Consider the following 19038-nt stretch of genomic DNA (forward strand, 5'->3'; position numbering starts at 1 on the left):
GCATAACCCCCTATTACACGAGACCCCTTGGTAAGTCACGACCTTTGATAAATCATGGTTTTTGTTTGGATCCAAACACTCTTGACTTGCTGCTGTTTGATATTGCACAATTCTCTCCATGATATGTACAGCCTGCAGCTCATGCATACATGTCAGGTGGTGTTAAGTTCAAATGTTGGCTTTGATTTTGAAAAAGTTCGTATTTTGATTATATATATGTTAAATGTTGTGGGCCTACAGGTCAGGTTACACATGCCTGTTACTATGGTAATCTACTGAAGTGATGGAGACAGCCAATCAGTGATGATGCAGAATTATGTGCCGTCTACATAGATACAAAGCTATTCACCAGGCCATTCTTGAGTGTTCTCCGACTGGCTCAATCACAGGCTATTTCCACATTTGATTATTTAAATAATTGCCAACATCATAACATATGGTAAAATATTGTTCTATATGCCTTAAGGCAGTTTGAGCCAAATTCACATTTTGCCCTACTGACAATGTCATTGCACATATGTACAATGCATTATGGGAGAGAACTTCCCATGGCTTATAATGGAAAAATGTTATCTCTCTGGAAACTCACAAAATTAAATTTTTTAAAATTTTACAATTCATATCATCATACAACTTCATTCTACGTTATCGAGCAAAATTTTGAGATATGAAAAGTAATAGTTAGATTAATTTCTTTCCCTTAAAAAATAAAAATAGGTCATTGTTTAAAATTCTATATCATTTAATAGGTAATAATTCCTGATCGGTTAATATTAGCAAGTTGGGTTTCCACTTCCTCGTACCATTTACTGTTAATTTTCTTGTTTAAATCTGCAGCTTTTTTAAGAAGGGTATTATATATAAGAAGGGTGATTGTGATATTTGGTCATTTAATGTCTCTTGATGAATATATCTAATGGGTATCTGCCAAGTTCTCTGTAAATCCCCATTTTGGGAGTATTTTTTGAAACGCCAGATAAAAACCGACAGTAGCTTAGGTATACATTCTCAATGGCTTTCACTTTCACCTCTCCAGATATTGTTACCATAAACTAATATTGGTCGTATCAGTTTATTGAATAGTTGTTATTTTTACCTTATACTTTTTTATTTTTACCTTTTGTTTATATTTTATACTTTCTTTAATTACATTTCAATAAATATTATGTGTTCATTTTATGTGTTCCATCTTAGTGGAATAGTCTAGATGGAACAAATGGTTCAAGTTCAGCTTGAAGTCAACTAATATTAATGAAAAGATTATACGTACATCGTCCATGAGCATCAGTATCACATTTGGCTTACTTGGGTTGGAGTTGGTTGAATAAAAAGCATGAAACATTAACATAAATTGAAAGAGTTTGATTAACAACATCATCCTATATTTTGAACGGGAAACCACGATAGGTAGGAGTTGTTTAGGCTCGTTCGCGAGAAACAATAAGTCAGCTGACACAAAATAATCAAATCACGTGTACTATTCATGAAAAGTTATTATTTCACAGCTAAACAAATTTATTATTAACTGTATTTCAATATCTAGGAAACAAAATGTAGCCTTTACAAAATTACTCCGGATTTGTTTTAATTACCTTTATGTGTTTGGAATGAGGTTGGGATATCCCCGATCAGACCGACTGTTTACAGAGCACTACATAAACCTGTCTGTTCCTGGGAACAATCTTCGCTATTCGGAGTTTATCCGACGATTTCCCTGACACCAGTAACTGAGCATCCAGTGAATGTATGTGATACCCAAGAACTGACTGATTAAGACTTTTAACTGTTGTACTTCAGCGGTAAAACCTAGGGTAGACGCAATTTGTACAAAACCAAAACAGGATCGATTCAGAAACCGGCCACCACGCTTTTTGAGGCTCGAAAATGGCAGTGTGTGTTTCTGTTATTGCGAAAGAAGTAAGTTACTATTTGCTAAATTTATAGTATAGCCTGGGTATTTTATTCAATGATACAATGCCTCACAAGTCCTAATAAATACAATGTAGCACATCTTTCAGATGGTTTAGTTTTGGTTCATAATAGGGAGAGTTCTTTTTGTATCCACCATCACTAATCCTAACTCTAGCCTACACCCTAACCCCAACCCCAACCCCCAGTTCAATATGCCTCTCTGGATAACTGTAGATGTCGTAAGGAGGGGCATGTATAATTAAATCAGGGGGCACTGGAGGGTATAGGCTTGGAGTTGGGGATGATGGCTGCAGCCATCTAGTATGAATATGACTTGCATGGGCCACTCTGCTGAAGCTAGCAGACACTCCCAGCAGACAGTGGAAGCTAGCAGACACACTAGCAGCCACAGTCTATAAGGCATAATAATGCTTTGAATCAAAGTTTATTACATCTTTTTGCATCACGTAATCATAGTTTGACATCAATATATTAATGTAAATGGCTAATATTCATTTAAACAGAGAAATTCTAACAAATGTACTCACTCCCCCTGAAAGTGTATCTCTTTGTGCGTGTATATAAAACACTATTCCCAATATTTTTTGGAAAATATTGAGTGTGCACCTTATCGACTTATATGGTATGAAACATACATGTATTGATTACAATTTGTGATAGGTGATATTTAATAATTAGCAGACATTTTTAAAATATAGAAATCATAATTATGGTAGAACTGCTCTTTTTGCTAGCAGACACTAATTAAGTCACTAATTACAGTAAAAATATTGAGTATGCACCTTAACCACTTATGTGGTATGAAACATACATGTATTGACTACAATTTGTGATAGGTGACATTTAATAATTAGCAGACAATTATAAAATATGGAAATCATAATTGTTGTAGAACTGCCCTATCTATTTGCTAGCAGACACTAATTAAGTCACAAATTACAGTTAAAATACTGAGTGTGCACCTTAACCACCTATGTGGTATGAAACATACATGTGTTGACAACAATTTGTGATAGGTGACATTTAATAATTAGCAGACAATTTTAAAATATGGAAATCATAATTGTGGTAGAACTGCCCTATCTATATGCTAGCAGACACTAATTAAGTCACAAATTACAGTTAAAATATTGAGTGTGCACCTTAACCACCTATGTGGTATGAAACATACATGTGTTGACAACAATTTGTGATTCATTCCTCCAGCCAAAATTAATTCCAAGTGAAAATAAAGTATTTTACAGGACACACATGCATATTCGAGAATTTCATTGTTTTTCAAAAATGTTTTCAAATACAATATCATATAACAATACTGAAAATTGAAATTTTCTAGTATATGTTCATTTTGAATGTTATTGACATTTGACCCCTAGTCCAAAAAAAATCAGTAATGAATCTTGTCTATTCTCAGAATTACCCACTATACATCAAGACTATACCAACTGAAAATGAATTGAAGTTTCACTACACAGTGCATACATGTCTGGATGTGGTGGAAGAAAAAGTTTCCTCAGTTAGTAAAAGTGTTAATGATCTTCGAGAACTGTACCTTGGTTTGTTATACCCAACAGAAGATTACAAGGTGTATCCTTAGCTTTGACATACAAATGTATTTGTTTAAGGATTTAAGGATTTAAATGTAACAACGTTTCTTGACTGAGATTTATTGGCTGAGTTTAAAATGTGGCAAAATGTAACAACGTTTCTTGACTGAGATTTATTGGCTGAGTTTGAAATGTGGCAAAATGTAACAACGTTTCTTGACTGAGATTTGTTGGCTGAGTTTAAGATGTGGCAAAATGTAACAACGTTTCTTGACTGAGATTTATTGGCTGAGTTTAAAATGTGGCAAAATGTAACAACATTACTTGACTGAGATTTATTGGCTGAGTTTAAGATGTGGCAAAATGTAACAACGTTTCTTGACTGAGATTTATTGGCTGAGTTTAAAATGTGGCAAAATGTAACAACATTACTTGACTGAGATTTATTGGCTGAGTTTAAGATGTGGCAAAATGTAACAACGTTTCTTGACTGAGATTTATTGGCTGAGTTTAAAATGTGGCAAAATGTAACAACGTTTCTTGACTGAGATTTATTGGCTGAGTTTGAAATGTGGCAAAATGTAACAACGTTTCTTGACTGAGATTTGTTGGCTGAGTTTAAGATGTGGCAAAATGTAACAACGTTTCTTGACTGAGATTTGTTGGCTGAGTTTAAGATGTGGCAAAATGTAACAACGTTTTTTGACTGAGATTTATTGGCTGAGTTTAAAATGTGGCAAAATGTAACAACGTTTCTTGACTGAGATTTGTTGGCTGAGTTTAAGATGTGGCAAAATGTAACAACGTTTCTTGACTGAGATTTGTTGGCTGAGTTTAAGATGTGGCAAAATGTAACAATGTTTCTTGACTGAGATTTGTTGGCTGAGTTTAAGATGTGGCAAAATGTAACAACGTTTCTTGACTGAGATTTGTTGGCTGAGTTTAAGATGTGGCAAAATGTAACAACGTTTCTTGACTGAGATTTGTTGGCTGAGTTTAAGATGTGGCAAAATGTAACAATGTTTCTTGACTGAGATTTGTTGGCTGAGTTTAAGATGTGGCAAAATGTAACAACGTTTCTTGACTGAGATTTGTTGGCTGAGTTTAAGATGTGGCAAAATGTAACAACGTTTCTTGACCGAGATTTATTGGCTGAGTTTAAGATGTGGCAAAATGTAACAACGTTTCTTGACCGAGATTTATTGGCTGAGTTTAAAATGTGGCAAAATGTAACAACGTTTCTTGACTGAGATTTGTTGGCTGAGTTTAAAATGTGGCAAAATGTAACAACGTTTCTTGACTGAAATTTGTTCGCTGAGTTTAAGATGTGGCAAAATGTAACAACGTTTCTTGACTGAGATTTATTGGCTGAGTTTAAAATGTGGCAAAATGTAACAACGTTTCTTGACTGAGATTTGTTCGCTGAGTTTAAGATGTGGCAAAATGTAACAACGTTTCTTGACTGAGATTTGTTCGCTGAGTTTAAGATGTGGCAAAATGTAACAACGTTTCTTGACTGAGATTTGTTGGCTGAGTTTAAGATGTGGCAAAATGTAACAACGTTTCTTAACTGAGATTTATTGGCTGAGTTTAAAATGTGGCAAAATGTAACAACGTTTCTTGACTGAGATTTATTGGCTGAGTTTAAAATGTGGCAAAATGTAACAACGTTTCTTGACTGAGATTTATTGGCTGAGTTTAAGATGTGGCAAAATGTAACAACGTTTCTTGACTGAGATTTGTTGGCTGAGTTTAAGATGTGGCAAAATGTAACAACGTTTCTTGACTGAGATTTGTTGGCTGAGTTTAAGATGTGGCAAAATGTAACAACGTTTTTTGACTGAGATTTGTTGGCTGAGTTTAAAATGTGGCAAAATGTAACAACGTTTCTTGACTGAGATTTATTGGCTGAGTTTAAAATGTGGCAAAATGTAACAACGTTTCTTGACTGAGATTTGTTGGCTGAGTTTAAGATGTGGCAAAATGTAACAACGTTTCTTGACTGAGATTTGTTGGCTGAGTTTAAGATGTGGCAAAATGTAACAACGTTTCTTGACTGAGATTTGTTGGCTGAGTTTAAGATGTGGCAAAATGTAACAACGTTTCTTGACTGAGATTTGTTGGCTGAGTTTAAGATGTGGCAAAATGTAACAACGTTTTTTGACTGAGATTTGTTGGCTGAGTTTAAGATGTGGCAAAATGTAACAACATTTCTTGACTGAGATTTATTGGCTGAGTTTAAGATGTGGCAAAATGTAACAACGTTTCTTGACTGAGATTTATTGGCTGAGTTTAAGATGTGGCAAAATGTAACAACGTTTCTTGACTGAGATTTGTTGGCTGAGTTTAAGATGTGGCAAAATGTAACAACGTTTTTTGACTGAGATTTATTGGCTGAGTTTAAAATGTGGCAATATGTAACAAGGTTTCTTGACTGAGATTTGTTCGCTGAGTTTAAGATGTGGCAAAATGTAACAACGTTTCTTGACTGAGATTTGTTGGCTGAGTTTAAGATGTGGCAAAATGTAACAACGTTTCTTGACTGAGATTTGTTGGCTGAGTTTAAGATGTGGCAAAATGTAACAACGTTTCTTGACTGAGATTTATTGGCTGAGTTTAAAATGTGGCAAAATTTAACAACGTTTCTTGACTGAGATTTGTTGGCTGAGTTTAAGATGTGGCAAAATGTAACAACGTTTCTTGACTGAGATTTATTGGCTGAGTTTAAGATGTGGCAAAATGTAACAACGTTTCTTGACTGAGATTTATTGGCTGAGTTTAAAATGTGGCAAAATGTAACAACGTTTCTTGACTGAGATTTGTTGGCTGAGTTTAAGATGTGGCAAAATGTAACAACGTTTCATGACTGAGATTTGTTGGCCGAGTTTAAGATGTGGCAAAATGTAACAACGTTTCTTGACTGAGATTTATTGGCTGAGTTTAAAATGTGGCAAAATGTAACAACGTTTCTTGACTGAGATTTATTGGCTGAGTTTAAGATGTGGCAAAATGTAACAACGTTTCTTGACTGAGATTTGTTGGCTGAGTTTAAAATGTGGCAAAATGTAACAACGTTTCTTAACTGAGATTTATTGGCTGAGTTTAAGATGTGGCAAAATGTAACAACGTTTCTTGACTGAGATTTATTGGCCGAGTTTAGGTTGTGGAGAAATGTAATAATGTTCCTTGACTAAGATTCATCCAGCTATGGCTATGTGACCAATACAAAGGTCAAGTTTGTTATCGTAGTAGAAACATCTAATACTTTACTGAGAGACAATGAAATTAGAAGTGTAAGTATTCATTTAATCTTAAAGTGGTTATAATACCGAATTCTGCTGTAAATTCGCCCAGGGCCGTTAAATGGCAATTTTGGTTTTTGAAAAAATAAAATAAGACCAAAAAAATCGCTGATTTTTCGGCAGTTTTTTTAAGGTGTTATTTTAATCTTTCATGATGCATAAAAGTTTCACCGGAGTCATTGACGCCTATTCAAGAGTATAATGTCTATTGCGTGAATGGGTAGCTTAGTTTCGACAATGAGCTGTTATAACTGTAAACAATGTTAAATTATTCTTCAAATGCTCAGTTTATTTTTTGGAAACAACTAATTTTTTGTTATTTAAAAACAAATCATGCTGCTTTCCCATCAAAAAACAAGCCAAAAAATCGTACAACAACATCGGCAAATCTCTTCCGTGCTGCGTTCAATAACATTAACATATTTAAATGAGCTATGGTAATTTGAACACGTTGGCATCATCCATTATTTTCATTGGTTAATTAGCGATTTGACCTGTCAGGTCAAAGAACACCGTCATTTCTACAGCATCGAGCGTTCAAAGTGTGACCAGAATCATACGCTTACGATGAAATAAGTTGAATTTGTTTGCATTTCATAACAATTCAACGAATTTATTTTTTGCACGTTATTATAATCATTACTCGGTAATAATCAACAACTGTGAAATGCAGCATGACCGGATTGTGCTACCGCGATCATTTGCCACTAAGCAATGCAGTTGTGTTCGTTTTTATTTGAAACTTCTTTTAGAATATACTTTCAATATTAATAATAATATTTGGCACACAAAGTTTGTTAATGTGATTTTTTTGGAGAAAGATGCGCTTGGTGACATTGTAATGACATTTTAGGCGGTCTACTTTTCAATCCAGCAAGAAAAAAATGTATCAAATTTTAGATTAGCTTCTGCAATAGTTTCTTTTTGTTTTGGGTGGTCCAACTGCCGGCGTTAAAAGTTGGCGTAGGTGGATTTTTCACTGAAAATACAAGTCCCCAACAATTTTTTTTGAAATTTTGAACCCCAAACAAGGGCCCACCAGTCGTGAAATTGCCCAGGGCGATTTTTCGGATGGGCGAATTTACAGCAGAATCTGGTACTACAGTGACCCCCTTTCGCTAAGTCACGGGTCTCAGGATCCAAGCAAAATACATAACTTATCAGCAGTCGTGACTTAGCAAACCATTAAAAATGGATAAAAAGCATAACATGGGTTTGTATACCCCTATAGTACATTTGCTTTATCGATGTCATCATTTTTGGATAATTTCGCACATTTTCTGTTCAGCTCCCTTCTTTACCACCCACGAATCTTGACACAGTCGATCGCTGCAAGTTTTTTGACTTGCGAACAGACTGGATAGCTTTCGCTTAAACATGCTGCTCAGTTGAGAACAAGGGATCAGAGTGATGGATTCAACTCACTGAGTTTTATAGAGCTTTATCAAATGGGGACCAGCTGAGAACTATGCAAGTTGCAACTTGACACTTTAGTCAACAGGTCACTGTCACCCTTTATATCTCAGTAATTGACACATAAATACACTATGGAACGAAACATTAGTTCTTTTACAAATCTGGCGGCAAAATACAATAGAATTTTTAAGAGCCATCCAACTGCATGCGACTTAGCCAAAATTGTGACTTACTTACTATTAGAAGCAGGCCAACTCAAGCGTAGAATCAACTTTGAACCTTATATGACATGGTAAAGAATACATTATTAGTCCCTGTTCAGACATAATAATGTTCGGACATTATAATTTTACCTCTGTGCATCAGCACGTCTGTCCATTTAAACTTCACACACATTGCACATCATGTTATACAGGTGCATAGGCATTGTTTCATGATCCAATTCAAGATGGCCATTTTTGTGCTACAAATTCATCAAAATCAAGCTCTGATCTCGGTCGTACATGGACATATTTCATTCAAATTGGTATAACCATTTATAGTTCTTTCTTGCCAGTATGTGTAAGGTGATATACAGGGTTTTACATAATTTTTTAGATATGGGATTTATTGGGACCCCTTGTCTGAAAATTCGGGGGTCATAATTGCAAATTTGAGGGTCATACACAAATCAAGAAATTGATATGTTAAATAGGGAAAACAATACAATGGAGAGTTAATGAAATGATTTGAGTTCAATGTTGGAGTACCAGTATGAAAAAACATCTAATTTACTAAGTTTTATCCAGGTCTTTATTCATACAACAAATTCAGAACATGCATGAAATCGGTAAAAACATCGCAAGGGAGATCGCTTTTAGCCATAACATAAACAGTTCGCAGATTGTCACTTCTACCTTGATATTTCCTCTTGTTTGCTACCAGACGAGCGGCCGTAAAGTCTCACTTCATGGACAACACATGGACACAATCTATGTGACTTCTAGTGTCTTGATGCCGGATGAGAGTTGAGTTTCGAAAATTTGAACACCCGTCAGTGAAGTGGTTTTTGGCTTTCGCTCTCACACAAACTTCACATTCCATAACGTTTCAGAGCCATTTAAAACGATTTAGCTACCCATCGTTGAAAGAACGACCTTTCTTTAGTAAAATGTGGGGCTTTTCACTGAACGTAGCTGGTGAAGCTTTAACGAGAGAACTAGTAGACGGGCTGAACGGCCTGCCGCCAAAGAAACAATGGAGATCGGTCTGCCTTGGCACTGTCGCCATGTTTAAATGTTGAGAACTGTTCCATTTTAAATCGAGGGAGGTTCAAGTGTTACAATAGCCCATTTAGCAATTACTGCAGATCAAATGGAGGGATGGATTACTCACGACTTGTCGACAAAATTCCTGCGTCCCGCAGGACGCACTGCTGATTTTTATGTGGGTCATACGGTCATAATTATGCGTCAATGACGCAATATATTGCGTCGTGTAAAACCCTGTTTTTATGTCAAAAAAATGTCATACTGGTAAAATGCCATGGCCCCAAAACATGAATATGCATATTACTTTATGCTGAGACATGCAAGTAACACATAGTCAGTCAGTCAGTCAAATTAATTTACATAATTGCATGTGCTTTTAATGACATAATTAAGGCAGTAATTCTTCCGCTTTTTGCCACAAGCCAACAATTTGAAGCATAGCATACTATTTTTTTTATTTGAAGATTTATTGGATTAAACTATGAAATTGTATATACAGGGGTTATGGACCTGATTAGTTCTGATGAACTATATCTGTAATCCTCACCAAAAAAAAGTAGCATTCATTATTTATTTATATATATTTACTTCTTGTACAATTTCTACATTTAATGTTGTTTTAAAAAAAAAAAAAAAATTTCATTCATTCAATTCATTATACAAACATATAGGAGTTGGTGTTTCATATATCTACTATAGTTCATTAGGTATTTTCTTAAAAACAAAATCCAGTAATGTTGTTGATCTCCATTAAATCTTCACACCAATTTCAATGTTTAATTTTTACTGTAGATGTTCCGTAAACTTCATAATGCCTATACAGATATGCTGTGCAATCCTTTCTATACTCCAGGTGAAACAATCAAATCCCGGTAAGTTCAGTTGTGTAACTCAAATAATTATTCAACTTTATATACCCGGTACTATATTAGCTTACAAGAAGCACACATAAACCTGGATTACACCATGGACATACTAACACGTGTATTATTAGTTTTAATTTGTGAACTATGGGCACCAGACTTATGAAGGGGATTTATGATGAAGTAGGATCTAAATTTGGGTAAATGAAAGTTGATTAGATATCTGTAAATGATATTTCGCAGCATATTTTGAGTGATCTTTGTACAAATCAAAATACCAAGGTCACGATAACTGCTTTAGATATACCTGCTCAATCAGTGGAATGTCTGAGTGAATGTGGATATAAATTTAGAAACTAACACTTATAAGATATGATAGTTTGCATTGTTCAAATATTTTTATCTCCACAACTGCAGTGTTTTATGTTTCATTACTCCTGACTGGAGAATGCCATATTTAGCAGCTAATAATGTCACTGTTTATGTATTTCAGTTCATTTGACAAACTGGTATTACAGATGATGGTTTCAGAAGTACAATCTTAATAACTATTTGGTATAAGTACATTGCTATGTGTTCAGTATTATCATCCAGTGGAAAATGTTAAGGAATGACATTGCAGTCATTCATACACAGCGTGTGCAGCTACACAAACTGTTAGTGCAATAGGTCGACCTTGTCATTACCGCGAGGGATTATTTCTTCCCTTCATTCAAAATATCAACTCTGATTGACAGATTAAACTTTCTCTGAACTTTGAATCTGCTAGAACATTATGAAGACAAATACAAGGCATAGGTTACCAATTGCTCTACACCTCAACAAATGATAGCTTTTGCCACACCTTAACATGTCATGACAAGCCCAAGACCATAGGACGTTGATGTTAAAGTTCACTGAATCATGAAATTAAATATTGTTCGAATTTTTTCATTGGGAAACATCCTAGTGGTGAGATGCATGCAACATAATTAGTCCAAAATGTTTTATCAGGCAAAGTGAGCTTGTATAATCATTAATATAATGTGCTTAAGGTTTTATTTTGCCACTAATTTGAATCTTTTTCTTGACAATATCACATCATGCATTTATATAAAACCTTGTAATATACCTCAAAACCATCTGATAAAGCAAATATATTGACTCATGTAAGTGAATATCCAAAGTGTTTGGCATAGATTGGCTTTCCAAACCTGGGAGCAAATCTAGTTTCCATTCTGGCTTAAATGCAGAGTTCTCACCAGACATTTGCCTCATCATTTTTATATTTGTCTCAGGTTTATTAGTTTTAATTTATACATGTAAATGTAAAATGAAAATTCAAACTTGTTTCCATATTAGAGAACTACATGATCTCCACTATAAGACTTGACAAAATACTGTAAATAAATTAATTATTCATTGGGTTTTGATTTCACTATTTTCACTTCCAAGTGAAATCCTCTAAATTAAATCTGTGAACTTGTAAAATTAAATGCCAGTGAATATGCTTAGAACATCAAAATGGTGAAATTAAATGATTCATGCTGACTTGTACTGCAGTTATCTTTATCATGGTTACAGAGAATGGTGAACACAATTGATGGGAGAGTGGGGCAAAACAAGTTGTATTGTTCTCATTCTTGAAGATCTTGGCAGCCTTGTCTAAATCACTTTCCAATATCACACTATGAGACTAAGGCCAGAACAGAAGATCTAGAAATCTCTCCAGTACCTTCTACTAGACTTTCAGACAGATGTTCTCCCATGGCACCATCAGTCTTTGATCTGAATGTTATGAGTGCAACTAAGTCTAGGGACGACTCCCTCTCTGCCAGAGGTGTAGAACAAAGCCAATGACAGCCATTAGGTATTATGATCAAGGTTCTCTCCAATAGACTTGTTAGGGTAGACATACTAAAGCCATACAAGGCATTAACTACAATAAGCATGTTATTTAAACTATGATATTTAGGTGCTCTATCATAGGAAAATCACAATAGAAACACACAATGTAAAATGCTCAAATTTATTAATTGCAAATAAAATAAAGAATACAGTGGTTTGTATGCATCTACAATCATTCCATTTTTTTCTCTTACTGTCCCCTTTTTTTGGCCTCTTTTTTTCAATCAATTTTTTTTTTTTACTTTTTTTTTTTCTCTCATTTGGAGAGTTCTTTCCTTTTTTTTTAATCTTTTTTTCCCCCATTTACCCTCAAGTGAGTCCAAAAAGAAGTACCATAGACTTCAGAGATCTAAATAGTAGCCTCCACTCTCTTTGCCACCTTGATGATGTACATGATCCACTCCTGGTTCTGAAAGAGATAATACACATGAACCACAGAACAGTGCAACTATTACCTCAACACAGTCATATTTGGCTTTCTCATTCAAAGAGCAAGTCTACACACACATCAATGCCAAACAGAAACACAGGGAATCTTGTATCAACAAGAATTTTTAACTTTGCCAAAAAAAGTTTCACTTTTCGAGGCCCAAACTTGTATTCCAAATAAAATGCTAGTTTTTCCAAGTATTCAGACACTGAATACAAAGCTGCCAAATAAATTTGAAATAAACCCAACTGGTAGTATATGTATACAACAATTATATATATAAAGGAAATTTAACGCAGGTGGATGACGATAACACATGTCGCCTGCCTCGTACTTTAGACGCAGAAATAGACACGCACATAACAGTACATCTTCTTCTGTATAAATTCCATCTATTCAAGCTAGGCACTCAACAAGTAACATACGTGTTTGTGTATATATATTATATATACATATCAATATATAGGTTTTCCAAGTTTGCACATCTTGAATCTTTTTTTTTTACTGCATCTTTTTTTTGTTCTCTTCTTTTTACCCCCCGACGTGGTGCAGTATTTTTTTCGTCAGGGGGTTGAAAATAATACTAACTGGCCTTTTAGTATGGTGAGTAATAAACTGCCCTACGGCTCCTGTGAACGAATCAAATACAAAGGTTAGGATGATTTAAGCAGTAGATCTTCTTAAGTATTGTTTTAGTACATCAATACAGGGTATCGGTATATAATTTAGGACTGGCATATAGGACTCTCCCTTTGCTTGATAATTTAAAATGAACTCTTGGAGCGCATGAATGATATATCGGTAATGTTTAAAGCATAAAGATGGAATGATTGGAAAATTTCATATTAAAAACTGGCACACTCCATTCAAACTAACGCACAACAATAGTTAGGGGCATAGAAGAGCAGACTAGTGATTAAGCACGGCATTCTCACCCAAATGATGTGAAGTATTTTAATTTATAAAATCACTGGTGCGACTCATGAACAGTATAAGCATTTGAGAAATAAATTAATGAAAACCACTTCTCAGAACAGACTGAGACTTGTAGGGGAATTCCCTGCAAAACTAGACACAGCTGAGGTAGGAAAGTCTATTTCATCTCGGTCCAAAGAACAGAACCTGTGTATCGTCCACACCTTTAACCATTACATCATGCAAATAAAAGCAATTCACAGGGTTGACCACTAAGCACACTAATACTAGCTTAGTCGCAACTATATTTAGCTAACAGCAAGAATCCCTTGATGTAATTGTAATCAGAGTAGTGTGTTGCAGTTTAGCCAAACAACCAGAAAATCTACAGCTTTCAATTTACATCAACAATTACATCAAGGGCAAAAGGTATTACAAAGTTAGCGAGATGGCAAAAGCAGCAAAGTCAAGATGGCCGTAGATGGAGCATCGAGTGTCCATAGCTATTACGTCGCATCTCCACATCAGGGTTAGCCAATCACAATATCCTGCTAACCAGGAAAGTCTTAATGAGTCATGCAGTCATAAAAGACAGCGCAATGATTCAGCTTACATCGTAGACTGAAAGTAACTTCAATTATTCAGATAGCATATCAGGAAATATCAAAGAATCCCGTGTTGTACCTAAATCTTGATCCCCTCGGTCTTGGAACGTAGCCACTGTAATACTGCATGTTGAATGGCGCCCTAGCACCACGTCTGAACCCACGTCCTCGAGGACCTCGATTAGTTGTACTAATGCCAGGTCTATTTGTACGTTTTGGGAGAACCTGAAAATCAAGTGATCAAAATAAATGGGGATCATAATAATTTTATAGTTGACTAGGAAGACTAGTATTGTTCATATTATATCAAATCATTTCATTGATAATTGTAGCTTCAGTTCTACTTCATGACTGACCATACAACAATTACCTTAATTTGTCTGCCTTTAAATAATGATTCATCCAATGCCAAGGAAGTCTGTACTGAATCTTTATCCGCATATTCAATGTATGCAAATCTGTAAAAATGGGTTAGGTAAGGGATAACATGCATGCCGAGTGTACAATTAGACACAAAAGTTCATTTGTGGTTATTGGTTATTAAACGAAGAGACAAGAACCAAGGATAAGCAGAGATATGATGGGATCGACCTAATAATCGGCCCATTAAAATTGAATACAAGCATTTGTGACAAAATGGATATTTTAAACATCAGCTTGCTCTTTTGTAATTGTTTGACAATGACTATCGATATGTATTTGAAATGGGAATTTTGGTCACAAAAACAGGTTGAATATTAATATTAATTAGTTACTAATTTCCTCAATAAATGTACTCACTATGGCAATGTTAAAAACTAATTTGTTTGTTCATGTTATTTTAATGTAATGCACATAATATGCTAACGCTGCACAAAATCTACAATGTAAAATAAAAACTTTATCCTTGTTGGCCAACTACATGAACATAGAGAATGAGCGATTGATGAGAGCCAGAATCAATGTGTGAACATGTAATGTGTTTGTGAAAGAAGAATATAAACTATTGATCAGCCCTGCATCCAAGCAGCGTACCACCAACCCTTTAGGATGTCCAGTAAACTTGTCACATAATATTGTCACTCGATTCACAGATCCACAACCATGGAAATGTGCTTCGAGTTCCTCAGCAGTCGCAGAGTAGTCAACCTGTAAGGCAAAATATGTAAAAAGGAATGAGAAGTCATGTATGAAAAAGCACAATATCATCGAGTAATGGTGTAAGCCACTGACATGCATCCAATATATGAGCAGCTTACATAACGGTATCTAATTTTGTTTCAGAGAAAATTAACCTCCTTACTTTTTCTTCAAATTTTTTTTTTTTTAAACGTGTTTCAATAGCACGCCCTCTAGCAACAACACTTTTCTGTGACACGCATATAAATAGAAAAACAATGTACTTGCATTTCCCACATAAACTGATCTGGCATCAACTTCAACTTTATCTTCCAAAGATATTGGAGTCATCTGAGTTGGACTTGTCATGTTCATCTGCTTTTCTACTTCATTCTGCATTTCTTTTAGTTTTTCAGCCTCTTCTTCCATTTCTCTGACTCTTGCTTTGATTGCCTCAAGCTCCTATTGTAATATAGCCACATTATAGTATCACTATTATAGCAATTACTTTTTTTTTATTTATCTTTCACACTCAGATAGTGTCTAAAATCAATGGTGCGAGTAACTAGTATGTATACCACATTTAATTCTACTAGCATATGAAATGCATCTTCAATAGAAACATATAGGCCAAACATTTGCATTTAGTACACTCCCCTGAACTATAATTGAAACTATATTGTGAAATACATGTACATGTACAAGCAAGTCTTGCATGATTACAAAGATTTCTAGACATCTCGACCCAAAAATTTCTCGACCCAAGACACTTCGACCCAAATTGGACATCTCGACCCAGACACCCTGGGCATCTCGACCCACCGCATCGACCCGACCCTATCTAAGTGTGGCGACGCGAACCTCTATGTAGTTCAACGTTGATAATGTTGCCCTTAGATAACTTAAAATTTTCGCGATATTGCGTATCGTGCTGTATATGAATGTTGTGTTTGAATGAACGACATCTATTGATTCGAAACATTGAAAACAGGGAACATGATCGAACCGAACCTTAAACACAAATCGACCGCCATCTTTGGTTCTACCATTTAACGCGGTGGGTAGGTGTATATAACGTAACATCGATGTGACACACATCGACACGGCACGAATACATTTCCTCAGTACGGCATTTTTTATTTTGTACAGCAAAAATATATATAAGTACCGTATGCATCTTTGTGAAATGAACAGTGAAAGCAGCAAAAAATAATAAATCAGTGAAACAAACACTGTGGTCTACGCGCACTTGGAAAAGTACGACGCTATTGGGAAAAGTACGACGCTATTGGGAAAAGTACGACGCTATTGGGATCAGGTCAAGGCGGCGGGTCATCTGAAATAGGTGGGTCGAGATGTCTAGGGGTCCTGGGTCGAGTTGTCCAATGAAAAATGGGTCGAGATTTTTTTGGGTTGAGATGTCCAGCACCCATTACAAATGCCACACAACTAAGCACCATAATTCACACAATACCAAAAAGTACAGTGCTCTCCCCTTGGAAAACAACATAATTTTAATAACGAAAACTATGTTAACCACCTGTACTGTATTCATTGTTAAAATAATTATGCTTTACTGTCTTACTTTACTATCCAACATTGCAGAGTGGGGGGGGGGGGGGGGCTTACCCTATAATTCTCCTAGGAGAACCCTGACTATAAACATCATACAATGTTTTAGTTGGTATCACTTGAATGCATTTTAACAATTTATATCATAAATGATTATCTCCCCAAAACAGAAATTTACACAAAGTAAGTCTATGGAAATGCATACAGCTTAAAATGTACATGCACTACATACAACTCATCAGGGAAATATTCAAACTAGCATTTTAGATAGTTTACATTTTTATTTGCACCAACTAGAATGGCACTTTATATTTGTAATGTAAACACATCTACTTTGGAAACAAATTGCCTGGAATGCACGGCTTTGAGACCGCTATATGTATATACATTTTGTATATTCTGTGAACTATTCTACACATGTTACTGCTGTCAGCTACTAGTATTTCGGTATCTGTTACAATAGTGTCGCATTTCAATAAACTATATTTGCACGTCGCACCCTAATTATGCCAATTTGTCAAAGTCATAATTTTTAGCAAACTTACCGGATCTTCGACACCTTCCTCTGCAACACCGACATTTTCATCATTGCCTTCGTCGCCTACTCCAAAATCTACTCCAACTGAGGGATCAACTATTTCTTGATCAACCACTTGGTCCATTTGGAAACTTCCTTCTCCGTTCGCCGCCATTGTCTCATAGGAAATTACAGTCACGAAAACACAGAAATCCGTGGGAATAGTCCAGGAAACGTTTGCTTGGATAATAATAACTGAAAATCTATACTGCAAACTACCTATCTATCTACAATACTAATTCAAATATCCCCGAATTAGCTGGATGTCATTCGATAAATATTAGGACAAAATTGAACACTGAAAATAATAAAATTCCAAGATGGCGCGACAAAAATGTTTCCGAAACCCAACGCGGTGGCGCTATTTGCAATCATTTTTCGCTGGTTCCCGGCGACCCTTGCGAATATCAAGTTAGCAACTTAACTCTCATGGTACACTGTTCTCCAAACCTCTTCGAATGGAGGTGGGATTATGCTTGATCGCTCCTTAGAGCTTAGAACACAGCCAACTGGCGTACACATGATAACAAAAAGGAAACTCGATATATTTGGGAACCTTTGATCTTGAATGTAGCCGCAGTTCCGGTACCTCACGAATCGGATTCCCGGTCTTCGGGTCATGGGGGAACCGTACGGTGAATCGTGAGCTTCAGAACTACAGAAATAAAGTAATAAAGTTGTGAAACGCGTTTCAGGTTCCTATCAATCGGGAAAAATACCAAATTTCCACAGAAAAAACATTTGTGTTATGAACGCAACAAAAGCGTTTGACCAGTCACAGTCACAGTCACAGTTAAACCATTGCAAGTTATTCAAAAAAAAAAAAAAAATACTTCACAGGGGAATGAATGCCTTTATTCATTGTACGACGTTTAATGTATTGGTACCAAGGTCCAACTCTTTGTGTCCGGTGGGCTTCAGGATAATCTGCGTCCGTTAATACCTTCCATGTTTAGAGAGACCTCGGACTAGTAATTATTAGTACTAGTATTACTAGTCTGAGGAGAGACTAATAAAGTTCGACAAGGAAGCATTCTTTCGCCGATGCTATTTACAATTTCTATCTCACACTATAAATAAAGGGGCATTTTTTGGTCAAAATCGCGAAACTCTCCGTTTTTACGGACTCTGAGAAGTCCGAATTACCAACCCTCGGACCAAATGAAGTACAGGACGACGAAGCTGAAATATCCAAGAACTATATCTCAAAAGTAAATATTTTCGTATATTTTTAATCTAATCGGTCCGGAAGTGTGAATGTGTTACTACTCTAAATATCTAAACATATTCTAGTACATGTATAAGGTAGTAACAACCGATCGAACTAGCGCGATGTTCTTTATTATATAAAATAACGCGAGATAATGAGAGATGTACGCAGGGAGTAATATTAGTCACGGTTATATCTTTTTTAGTAACCGTGTATTAGTTGGGTCCGAGTCGTTGTTCATTTTCTTTTCTTTATTCTCGGTTAAATAATCTCCACAAATGCGACAAGACATATGCAAGAAGTTTTTTCTATGTTTATTCTCCATGTTTCTGTAATTATGCAAAAAACGAGAATAGAGATAATTAAAATTTATGCTTCATTAAAATATCAGCCTCCCAATGAATATTCAATGACTTCAATGGCTTAGTTGCGTG

At 35.5% G+C, this 19038-nt stretch overlaps 2 protein-coding genes across 3 annotated transcripts; one reads left to right on the forward strand and one right to left on the reverse strand.

Annotated features, from left to right (window-relative positions):
- The first annotated feature begins 1646 nt into the window (after positions 1 to 1646).
- LOC100369039 (trafficking protein particle complex subunit 2-like protein) lies at positions 1647 to 11071 on the forward strand. The gene is made up of 5 exons (XM_002736220.4): positions 1647 to 1917; positions 3347 to 3519; positions 6685 to 6772; positions 10240 to 10319; positions 10804 to 11071. Exons 1-5 carry the CDS (start codon positions 1885 to 1887, stop codon positions 10853 to 10855), a joined length of 426 nt encoding a protein of 141 aa, XP_002736266.1. The 5' UTR covers positions 1647 to 1884; the 3' UTR covers positions 10856 to 11071.
- A 1340-nt stretch (positions 11072 to 12411) lies between these two features.
- On the reverse strand, positions 12412 to 17735 carry LOC100368893 (polyadenylate-binding protein 2-B-like). Of its 2 annotated transcripts, none has more exons than XM_002736219.4 (6): positions 17363 to 17735; positions 15534 to 15707; positions 15169 to 15275; positions 14518 to 14605; positions 14227 to 14372; positions 12412 to 13256 (listed from the first exon to the last, which is right to left on the reverse strand). In XM_002736219.4, exons 1-6 carry the CDS (start codon positions 17507 to 17509, stop codon positions 13223 to 13225), a joined length of 696 nt encoding a protein of 231 aa, XP_002736265.1. In that variant the 5' UTR covers positions 17510 to 17735; the 3' UTR covers positions 12412 to 13222. The 2 variants fall into 2 exon arrangements, with proteins under 2 accessions (XP_002736265.1, XP_006818400.1); XM_006818337.2 differs by having other exon boundaries at positions 13050 to 13256; positions 14156 to 14372.
- Positions 17736 to 19038: the final 1303 nt, after the last annotated feature.

The sequence above is a fragment of the Saccoglossus kowalevskii genome, chromosome 6, assembly GCF_978046115.1.
Source record: "Saccoglossus kowalevskii chromosome 6, keSacKowa6.1, whole genome shotgun sequence".
Classification (NCBI taxonomy): domain Eukaryota; kingdom Metazoa; phylum Hemichordata; class Enteropneusta; family Harrimaniidae; genus Saccoglossus; species Saccoglossus kowalevskii.

Bases quoted from the DNA above. Each gene is read 5' to 3' on its own strand.
- LOC100369039 (XM_002736220.4), top strand. From the start codon at position 1,885: ATGGCAGTGTGTGTTTCTGTTATTGCGAAAGAA. The intron at 1,918-3,346 runs GTAAGTTACTAT...GTCTATTCTCAG, and splicing joins TTTCTGTTATTGCGAAAGAA to AATTACCCACTATACATCAA. The intron at 10,320-10,803 runs GTAAGTTCAGTT...TATGTATTTCAG, and splicing joins GGTGAAACAATCAAATCCCG to TTCATTTGACAAACTGGTAT.
- LOC100368893 (XM_002736219.4), bottom strand. From the start codon at position 17,509: ATGGCGGCGAACGGAGAAGGAAGTTTCCAAATGGACCAAGTGGTTGAT. The intron at 14,606-15,168 runs GTTGGTGGTACG...CCATTTTTACAG, and splicing joins TTTACTGGACATCCTAAAGG to ATTTGCATACATTGAATATG. The intron at 14,373-14,517 runs GTAATTGTTGTA...CTTGATTTTCAG, and splicing joins TTAAAGGCAGACAAATTAAG to GTTCTCCCAAAACGTACAAA.